Source organism: Manacus candei, unplaced genomic scaffold, assembly GCF_025592945.1.
Source record: "Manacus candei isolate 608988 ecotype Guabito, Panama unplaced genomic scaffold, ASM2559294v1 h1tg000112l, whole genome shotgun sequence".
In the NCBI taxonomy this organism is placed as follows: Eukaryota; Metazoa; Chordata; class Aves; order Passeriformes; family Pipridae; genus Manacus; species Manacus candei.
Window position 1 is genome coordinate 632,623 of NW_026138160.1, and position 11,344 is coordinate 643,966.

At 44.3% G+C, this 11,344-nt stretch overlaps 1 gene segment (V, D, J or C); it reads left to right on the top strand.

Moving 5' to 3' along the window:
• Positions 1 to 8,217: 8,217 nt before the first annotated feature.
• On the top strand, positions 8,218 to 10,921 carry LOC127461679 (T cell receptor delta constant-like). The segment is given in 4 exon segments: positions 8,218 to 8,490; positions 9,101 to 9,172; positions 9,515 to 9,631; positions 10,263 to 10,921. Coding segments are annotated over 3 exon segments (429 nt in total).
• Positions 10,922 to 11,344: the final 423 nt, after the last annotated feature.

The window sequence follows — 11,344 nt, forward strand, 5'->3', positions numbered from 1 at the left end:
GAGTGGCCCTGCACCAGGAACTGCACTGCCAAGATGTTTTTTTCCCAGGAGATGATTAAAAAAATTCCTTCTCTGCACTCCTGTCTTTGGTTCCATGTGAATAAACACAGGTGTTCTTATCCTGAGGACTGACCATTCATTTCTTTACTTGGAAGTGTAGATTTTCAGGAAAGGTATTTGGAGACCCATGCAAATGCATCCATGTGCTTGTGTACATGGGCACAGTGCCCGAGGCATCCTCTACAAGAGCTGCAGATGCCGGAGGGTCATTTGTCCCCAGACTTTGCCCCCCATTTGGCTCTGTGGAAGAATTGCTGCAGTGGATTAATCTAAGAGCCATTCAACACAGCAGACTGTCAGGCCATTGTCAAATGTCTTGCAAAGGCTACAAATACAAAGGAAAGGCCACTTTATTTCTTCTGTTACCGCCCTCTTTTCTTGTAGGTGTCAGCAGCTCAGGGACTTCTCCCAACAGACATTGTAGCTCACTTTTTCAAATCACTGCTTTTACCTGTCCTCTCCACAGGGAATGTTGTGACTTACTGTTTCACCTTAAATATCTAGTTTCCTATGATCCCTTACAGTGTCTCTAGAGAATCCATGACCAATAACATCTGTTTTGGAAGAAAGGTTGAATGGGATGGCTCTGTCCACAGAAGAACAGAATTCCCAGCACAGCCTTTAAGAGAAAAGTTGCCTTCTTGACCCAGGTATTCCAGAACCAGCTCTCCATCAATAAAAATCCACGGACACAGGCTCTTGTAAATGTGTGATGAAATCAGGTGGGTGTGTGTGAAAACAGGCTCAGAGTGAGCTGGTCCCCCCCATCTCCCCACCAAAAAAAGGAGAAAATTTTGTTAAAATACAAATGGAGATTTTGGGGGAACAAGAAGAATTATGCTGGAAGGGCCAGGATACTTTCTTCTGGAAAACAGCAGTGTCAGCCTTTCAGCAAGGACCGAAGGAATTCAAACAACCTCTGAAATGTGTCTTCATCTGCCTGTGACACATTTCTAGAGGAGAGGGGGACTCCCTCTGTTCCTGTTTCCTCTGAAGCAGAACTCAAGGAGGGCTCTTCAGTATCATGTAGTGGAACACAACCTAAACATTCTCTCCAACACGTCACTGACAGTACTGGGGCACCTCCAGTAATTTTTTGGAGGGCCTGCACCGGGACAGACATAGACAAAAGAACGGCAGAACTCAACTTTAAGCCAAAGGGATTCAAGCGTGTGGCTCGTGGGAGGCTGTGAGCACAGCTGTGCTCTGTGGCACTGCAATGGGAACGGGCTGTTTAACGGCCTCTGAGATCTCAGGGACAAGCAGGGCGAGGTCTCCCTGCTGGGGAAGATTTGCCAGCGAGTGAAGGGTGTGTGAGAGGCACCTGTGTGAGCCTAGGCCTGTTGCAGGAGGTGTTTTGAGCTTGTTCTCTGTCCTAGTTAGGACAGCTGAGATCAGTTCATCATGGTGGGTGTAACCCAAAACTGTATTCTATAGCCTTCCATGTCATTTCCCAGAAACTAGACTATTGTTGTCAATAGACTATTCGCACCCTCTACCCATAGAGCCTGACTCCTCAGGCTATAAACTAGGTGTTAAGAGGCCTGTGAGATAGAAGGATGTTTCTGTCCTCACACCCTTTGTGAACTCCCCGCCCTGAGGGGAGTACCAAGCATTCCTGCCTGAACTGGAGGATATATAATCTTGGAGTTTTGGAACATTTTTTCAACCCACTCGTGGGATCCAGAGGACGGCTGCATCTCATCGCTCTCAACCAGACTTAGACCACCACTGGACTGCGATCACCAGTTCTGGCCAGACTGCAGCAGCTCTCCCACCAGCAGGTTCTTCCCCTCTCCCTTTACTTTGGACTCAAACAGGGCCCAAGGAACACCACTTTGTTCAGGCCCCAGGGTACTGGGTTATACATTTGGGTTTTTGTGGGTTGAGACCAATTGTTTGTTTGTATTATTGTACTTACTGTATTATTTTAATAAATTGTTATTCTGACTTATAATCTCTCCTTTGAGTTGGGTTCATTCCCCCTGCTGGTTAACTTTTAAACCAGCACATTCTCTTTGTCATGTCAGGCTGAAGGTATCACATCAGCACATTCCACAGCTTTCCCAAAGCAGTGAAGCAATAAGGAGGAGAAAACAATTTGACACACTAAAGGGAAGAGCAGATGAACCTGCCCATGTTAACAATGGAAAATAGCAGCACTGAGATTAAAAACTGTTGATTACAAATGAGAAATACACTTGGTGACAATGATAATGCAAACAGGATGAAATAATGCTATATTGGTTTTGTATCCTAGAACTGGATCTGAGGATTAGGAAACTGCTCTACAATTCCAAGTTACCACTAATGAAAATCACAAAAGTAAGATAAAAATCAAATTAAAAGCCAACTTCAGTCAACTATAACCAGATGTTCACCACCTTCAAACCCAGTGAAAGGCACATACAAATAAATCAAAATTCTGAACCACAGACAACTCAGTGGTCAAATAATCAGTTCATAAGATTAAAGAAATTGAGGGGAGAAACGGTGCATATAATCGGGGAAAAAACCCACATGACCCTTAGAAAAATGGCACTGTCTTGGTTTGAACTGCCCCCCCCAGGTTCAGGGAGGCCCTGGGCCTAGAGGTGATTGGTCCCGGGAGAATTCCCCCTGAGGGACCAGTCGGAGCTGTTCTTTTTCGCTCCTGTGAAAATTAGACATCAAAAACAGCTGGAAGTTGTCGGCAGTGTCAGTGTGTGACCATGTGTGTCTGAGAGTGTGTGAGAGAGCTGAGGGGTGACAGGGCCCCCCAGCCCTGGCTAAGCCAGGGCTGAAGGCAGCGTAGAGTGTTGTGAGGGAGAGAGAGACTCACAACCATGAGGTAAGAGGGGGAGAGGCAGCCCCCCCAGCTAGACGGCAGGGCTTAGGATGGTTATAACTGGACTGAGTACCCTGTAGCCAAGGTGAGGGGGCTTTCTTTTTCTTCCCCCACTGCCTGGGAAGGTGGTGGTGTGGATTTAAGGCATGCTCGGTACTGGAGCCAAGCCAAGAGACGGGCCAGAGAGGCTTGGTTGCCGGGAGAAACAGCTGTGATTTGTTGCAAACAGTTGGAAGAACTCCAGGCAGAAATTGGAGACGGGCCAGAGAGGGCTCGGAGGTGCTCTACGTTGGGTTTGGACGTGGACTACTGAAACTGGAAGCTGCAGCAGCTAAAGAAGAGTGAGACAGCCAAACAAGTAGGTTTTTCTGGGTAAGGACTTTAAAACTATTTGAGGTAAAAGAACTGAGCAGAGACCCAGAGCCTGCAACCTGGAGGGTGAGAATGGAACATCTTACTCTCTGGGGAGGAAACCTTCATGAACCAAGGAGGAAGGACTCAGAGCTATCTCCTTGGACCTCATGATGAAGATGAGACCTCAGCAAAGAGCTGAGGGCTGGTAGGGGTGCAGAAGAGCGCCTTTCCCTGATACCCCAATGAGAGAGACTGTTTAACTATCGGCCTGAGCTCTTCTCCTGGACTGATAAGGGAGGGCTCAAGGGGTGGTAGAGACTGTTAATATTGTATATAATTGCCTATAGTATTTATTTGTGTATAGTAATAAATTGTATATATATTCCCTTCCCCCTATACTGAGTGGTGCCTGCCTCAAAATGTCTCTTCGGTGTCGAGGTAAATTGTGGGGGGAAGCTTGGAGACTGGATTTTTGTGGGGTCAAACCCCCACACACTCAAACAAAAAGTACTAAAAATAAAATAGCTGAGTAAATAAGCAACTTAACACATTAAAGGAAACAGAGTCCATTAAACCAGCATCAACTAAACCAAAATAACTTCTGGACAATTCTTAAACATAGACTGATTTTTTTTTTCTCATGAAAACAGACATTGAGGACAGAAATGCTCAAAGGTCCAGAAAGAGTTAGGAAAGGTAGAATGAAAATACATTGAAAATTAATAAGCCTGGGCAGCTGCCCCCCAGAACTCTGTCCGTGCTGGAGGGTCACCGGCTGCAGTTCACTCTGGGTTATCAAGGGTTATTCCCCACTGCAAGGTCACATGAGTGATTTACAATCCTCCTCACCTCTTTTCTGCTCTTAACCCATTCCTCCCAACACTCCCAGAGCCTGCCTGCTACTTCCCAGGACCGCCATGGCACCGTCATTAATACCCCCAAGGAAGAGAAGGAGGGGTAATGGATTGCAGGTGCAATAAGTTGAGCAGGTCCATTAAAAGTGACCCCAGTTTGAGTCCATGGCAAGGAGATGACTGGTCCAGCAGCTTGGAGCCTTCCATTGCTGTCACTCACCACTTTTTCTGGTGCTCCTGTGTGGCTCGTGGGCAATGGGCTCAGACACCTTGTTTGGCAGAGCTCCCAGCTCCTCCTTTGCCAGGACAGCATGGAGTCTACTCTGTGGCTGCAAATCTTCATGTGAAACAAGAGCCTTCACCTTGGTGCCGGGAGCTCCCAGCCTTTGTCACCATGGCAACCTCCATTTCCCATCCTAATGGGCACAGACTCAACCTGCCTCTCCTTTGGTACAAAAGGGAGAAGTGGGCTCTTGAAGCTGCAGAGACTCAGAGGTGGAGTCCATCTTTTGCCATCAAGGTCCAGATTGTGTTAATGCTGCACAAGTTGATCATCATGAAAGATTTGATAATTCTGCAACAGTTCCTTTAATCTCTGATAGTCACTCCCATGGCCACAGTGCCTCTACATAACAAAGAACCATCATTTTCTTAGACCGTTCCTTCAAAGCCATATTGTGTTTCTTCATGTGGTATGTTGGGTCTTGAACCACTTGAGAAGTCACGTGACTGCCTGTATAATCCAAAATTCTGTGTAGTGGAAGAGAGGCAGTTTTTGCAATGAAGTACACCACTGTGTACAGGGGCTGGCGGGCCACAATAATATAAACAGCACAGGGCCCTGTACAAAAACCCAGAGAAGGTAAAAAGGCAATATATTTTGGGAAGGAAAAGAGGTGAGTGACTGTGATAATTAAAGAGACAAATAGAATAATCTTTTTATATTTCTGTTTATCCTGGAAAGAGAACTCACAAGGTTTCTAAAAGATTGAAGAAAGGGTGAACTTGGAAGTTCTGTACTTGATCAAGCTATTTGAAATCACTGAACTGTTTAATTGTTGTTTTTCCTTTTCCAAATTTGGAAGACACCCTCTGGACACCCTCAAGGAGTTGCATACATGGATAATTAGGACAAATGTATGGCTCTTCATCTCCTGTTTTTACAACCTTTTTGAATATCATGTGGAAAGAGTGATTTATTGCAATGAGTATTAGCAGTGTGAGGATGATAAGCTTGTATTTGGACCAGGGACCACCGTCACAGTTGTACCAAGTAAGTACTTTGTTTTATTTATTTCTAAAATTGTGTTACAGTTAAGGTGGGGGAAGAAAAAGGAATCTAATGGTTTGGGTTCACTGCAAGAATTTTCTGCTGCAATAGTCCCTTGAGTGCACTCTCTCTCTCCAGCCAGGCTTTCAAGCCAAATCCTCAGCTTGGAGCTGCTTAGGAAGGTTTCACAGGAACAACTGGCCTAACTCTGTGTAACACCTTCATTCCATGATCCCCAAACACCAGGTGTGCACTACTGAACATGTTACAATTTATTCCCAGTTTGGACACCACTCTGGCCCAAACTGACTCTGAAGGCTCCTCTTCTCCAGTGGATCTTCACTGACTCCCTCTGGGCAGGAATGCACAGCTCAGTGGAGAGCTCACAGTGGGGAGAAGTTTTGAGACAGATCTTTAACTGTCTGGTTGGAGAAGTTTTGACACTGGCACCACACTCACAGTGTCCCCAGGGAAGCAATTCCACTGGCATGGAGATAGAGGAGGAAGGAGGATAAATATCCCTGGCCTTCAGTTTTCACAGGTGCCTCATATCCAAGACCTCCTAGAATGAAAGACAACTGGCTCCCAAGTTGTCTGGGCTTTGAAAACAAAGGTGTGGGGAGTAGGGATGATAACAAGCCATAGTTGTTATTCCTGTCTTTATTTGGACTTTCCTGATGTACAAAAAAGGTGGATGTCCCACCCTATGGGAATGTGAGTGTTGGGGTGTCAGAGGAGATTGTCAGGTTGCTCTGTGTTATCCTGAGGATAACACAGACTTGTTGCTGTGCTTTCAGAGGTCTGCATGTCTTTATAGTGCTGCAAAAACGTCCCATGTCATTTTACATTCCTAAAACACCCTGCTCTCATTTCAGAAGGGCTTGGGACTGCCTGAGATGCTGCCTAATATCTGCCCGTGCCTGTAGGAGATGTTGCATGGGAATAAATGTCTGTTTTGGAACAATCTCAGTCCACTTCTACTTCCAAAGGGGCAAAGGAATGCCAAGTTATCCTTTTGAAGAAAAACGTATTCTTTCTGTGCTGTTAATGATTTTCTTTCTGTAGCTAAAGATGAGATATTTTCAAAGCTGCACAAAGACTTTCAGATTATGTTTGACAGTATAATATATTGAGTCTTAAGTATCTAAACTCTTTCTGTCAAGGAAGGATGATAGAGGATTCCTTTCATTTCCGTATTTTTACTATTATTTGAATGGCTAATCTGAATTAGTCCTGACACTGGTATATAAATCATGCTGGATTATCCATGTCTGGGTTATGTGAAAGCAAAGATATTTTGGGTTTCTTTTAAACCCCATGGTATCGCAATGATTTGTTGGCTACTAACTCCTTTTGAGACTACCTGCTTTCTTTAAGGGCATCTCCTGCAAATTAAACAGTCTTGTATGTCTTATAGGAAATTCCCAGAGAAGGCTTCTGCTATACCATTGAAATTCAGTCTGTTTCAGTTGTCAACTTCTTGTCATTCATGTATTTCCAGGGGAATTCAACTCTAAAATTCTTTCAAAACTGAAAAAATACATCTAACATTTCAGAGTAACCAAATTTCTGACAGATCAGAGCAAGCATCTCAAATCCTGTGAAAAGTTGTCAGCATCTTTTAGATTCTGTCTAAACTCTCGTTTTCATGTCTCGATGTTTGTTGGTATTTTAGTGCTTAAAGGACCAGCACTGAAGGTTATTACACTACTCGAAGGAATATTGTAAGATTTGTCCATGAGCATCATGTTTGTAGCCCCAGGATATTCTTTCCCTCCAATCAGTTTATTAAACAAACTCTGCATTACACTTCCCACTGCTCCGGAGCCGTGGCTCTGCCGACACGGCACAGCACAGGGGTGAGAATGGTCACACTTTCTGGAACAGGTACAAGAGTTGTTGAACCAAGGACCAATCCTGTTCTCTCCTCATCGCCTGCAGACTGGTTGGCATGTCTTACACCTTGTGCAATGTCTAGGGGGGAAAACCTCCCCCACAATGAAAGTTCTTGGCCTTGTCAGGAACTTCTGGAGCAGAACTAGTGAGTGACATCGCTGCCCATGGCAGGGGCTGGAACCAGATGGCCTTTAGGGTCCCTTCCAACCCAATCCATTCTGTGATTCTGTGATTCTGTGTGGAGATATACAATTCACAGACTTTTGATTGCTTCTCTCCTACTTTCCCATCTTACAGACAGAAGTCCTTCTTGCACCTGAGCATTTGTTATGGAAAAGCTCAGCCTTGTCCCCCCCTGCAGCAGCAGGACTTCATTTCTGCAAGTAACGTCACTCAGAAGGGGAACCTTGCACAGCAGTGAGGCAACAAACTGACCTCTGCTCTCCCTGCCACTCCTGCTGTGGTTGGACCTTTCAACCACAACAGGAGATTTGGGGAGGGGAGGGAGAGTAAAGGGAAAAACAGTTATTTCCTCATGTCTCACGAATATGCAAGGCAGTCCTCATAGAGTTGCCATTGTTTGGAATTAAATTGTTGAGAAAGCAGAATAATTGGACTCTTGGAGTGACATGCACAAAAGTTCCCTTCTCCTTTGCAGGTCCTTAATTTATAAAATGAAGAATTCACTTACAGGCACCAGCTTTGGCAAAAGGAAGCTGAGATCCTGTGGAATTAAATATTCTATAAAATACCTGCTCTTGTACACCCTTTCTGTCTCTAATTTGATCTTTTGGAAGCAACAGCAAGAAGTAATGGCAAAAAAAAAAAAGGCAGTTGGTCACTGATAATGCTACAAATCAGTCCCAGGTGGTGTGTCTATTAATTTTCATGACTTAGCTCTCAGGCAGGCTTGCAGTAAAATCCATCATGCCCAAACCATACTTTTTTTACAGGCAGTCCAAAACATTCTGTCCCACAAGTCGTTGTGATGAAATCAAAGAAACTGGAAGAAGGAGGCAGCACTGGGAAAGCAGCTTGTTTGGCAAGGAATTTCAGTACAAAGAACATCAGCTTGGAGATGTCCTCTGATGAGGTCGTGTATGAACAGAGCACACCCATTCTGGCATCAGAGGGGCTGTACAGTGCTATGAAGGTGGTCAGTGTGACAAAAGACACAGAGGTGACCTGCAAGGCCCATTTGGACATTGGCACCATTACAGCATTGTCAGGTACAACTTGGGGGCACAGCTGGAACGTATTTGTGGAGACAGTGTCTTGTGGTGCTGCTCTTCCCTGATAGTCTGCACTGCCCAGGGTGGGCAGCAGAAACGAGAGACACAGTTGGTACTTAAGCAGGGAAAGATGAAAGATGTTTAAAAGCATCTAAAAGAAATGGTCTCAACTGTTTAATAAATTGGAGAAACTTTTCTTTTGATGGGGGAGGAGAGAAGGCACAATCCATTTTTTTAAAATGGGAGTTTATTTTATTTGCAGCATCAAACCTCCTGGAGCACAACCTGAAACAGCCTTTCTAAAGCCAACAAAAAGTTAAACTGGTGGTGTGATTTGGTTTTGGTTTTTACTAAATCACTTTTTATATTTTTTGCAATTGTTTTTATCATCTTGAAGGTCATTCAAATAGGAAAAACAAAACAACCTAGAAATTCTTTTGTTTCCTGCAACTGTCTTCTCAGATTTATGTTTGAATTAGTGACTGATCATCTGAGCCCCAGACTCTACTTCCCACATGTCCCTATGGAAAGGGCCATAGGAATAGTTTTTTAATACTTTCTAAAAATTGGATATGGGTTAAAATGCCTTTTCTTTATCATTCTACAGAAAAGGAGGCTGACGAACCCGTAACGAGGAACAGTAACAGGGTTTGCAACAGCACAGACACCTCTGCCCAAGGTTAGTGACCGAAACAGATTGTGAAGTTACATTGCTGGTTGGGGGATAAATGCATAGAAAGGTAATTTCTCGAGGAGAGAGGAGACAGATTATGACATATTTATCAAACACAAGCTGCTTTTTCAAGGTTGCTGCTGTAGGAACACACAAGCAACAGGAAGCAAAAAGCAATGGAGACAGACACCCTCCTCCCCCGGTGTTGCCATGTTCTCTGGCATCTCTTCCTCTGCTGCTGTTCCTTTCCCTGAAGCTGTTACCTGTGGCTTTTTCCACTTTCTGCCAAGATCCCAACATCCAAACTTAGGCCATGGTCTCTCTCCTCTTTTTGCTGTCCCTGAGCAGGTACCACAGTGCAGAGAGTGAACATGCTGTCTGTGGCTGTGCTGGGTTTGAGAGTCCTGCTGGCAAAAAGCATCGCCTTCAATACACTCATGAGTATCAAGCTGGTTCTTTTCTGAGGTAAGGAAGCACTCAGCTTGATTTGTAGAGATACTGGAAGCATGTGGCAGGAGTGACTGCCCGTCTGTGTGTACTTCTCTAACCCCACAGGTAACGACACCTATTCATCTGCTCCTGATTCCATTAAATAGCTCTTGCAGGTTTCTGGGGAAAAAAACAACAACAATGAGCAAAACCCACAAAAAGCACCCACACCAGGCCCCCTCCCCAAAAAATAAAACAATTAAGAGAAGCCCACCCTGCCTCCCACGTGACAAAGGAAACAACACTTTTCTATATCCAGAGCTCAGTTCTTGGTGGCTGGTTCCCAAATTTTCTTTGCCCGAGCAACTCAGGTATTGCCTGAAGAGCCTAAGAGGTACCTCCTTCACTACTTCAAGTGTCAGAGCACAAAGCCTGGAGAAAACTCCAAACAAATAAGGATTCAGAAGCAAGGATCCCAAAACACAAACCTGTGGGAGTAAAGAGAGGGGAGGCAGGGGGGATTTTCAAATTGAAGTGTCCAAAGAGGCACAAAAGATAGTCCAGCCTAAGTTTTGTAGTGTACCTGTCTTGACTGGACAGCTCTCAAACAGTGGTTTATTGCTCCAGTTGCAGTAAATGTGGTTTAAAACACCCTTTGCTCTTCCAGACATGTGGAGTCAAGGCAAGAGGAACCTGAAGAACTGCAGGAAAGAACGTGAACCAGCAGCACAACGGGCTGGACAAGCAGTGTCACATCTGCTGACAGTGAGCACCCAGAACACAACACAGCCCCTTCCCCTTTAGACATTTGATGCTGTTCAATCCTGCCCAGCCAGTTCATTTAGATTTAAGAGCTGTAACTGCTTTTGCTATTTCTTTTTCTCTGTGCACTGAGGAGAGTGCATTTCTCCTCATCCTCCTGCTGAGTAGATCTCCCCACTGTTCTGGCATTTACACAGGAATGTCCAACCTGCCTCAATAGTTGTAGAAAACCCCAATCCTCACTATCGATACATATAGATATATAGAGAGCTATATAATGTTTTAAATCAGGTTTCACAGGCATGTTGTGTTACTGTCTGTAGAACTGGTGTGTTACTGCAGAGACAATTCAGGCACAATAGTTGCCATTTATAGCTTTGGTTTTTAGACAGCTTTATTAACAATAATTTCCTATCATGCCTGAGAAGTGATCCAATTCAAACAGGTAATGTTCAACCATAGAAACATTTCTTTCTTAAACCTGTATTTCTTCTGCAAAATATATCCCACATGCATTTTAGTTTCCTGTAGTAGTGACAAAAATAAAATTTTCCTTGACCAAAATGCTGTGGTTTGTTCTGTGCTTTTTCTTATGAATTTGGGATGGACATTGCTGAAACCCAACTGTCCTAATGATCACTGAGATTAGAAATACAGCTTTGATAACCCAGATTTCCTGTTGGCTGGATTTGTCTTTTCTAGACTTTGTGCAGGGAAGTATCTCTTGGGACATTCAGAAGCTTCAATTAAGACATAGCTTGCTGAAAGCATGAGGGAGGGAAACACACAGAGCAGAAGAGAAGAAAACATGCTGGTTTTTTCCACTCAGTGATATGAGGAAGAGGCCCACAGAAAATAATATGTGAATGTTTGATGGGGTGATAGTTTCCACAGCAACTTGCTTATGAACTAATAGACCCCACCACACACATGCCCCAGCTCACCTTTTTGTCACAAGCAACGGGCAGGATGTTGTGGCCAACATTT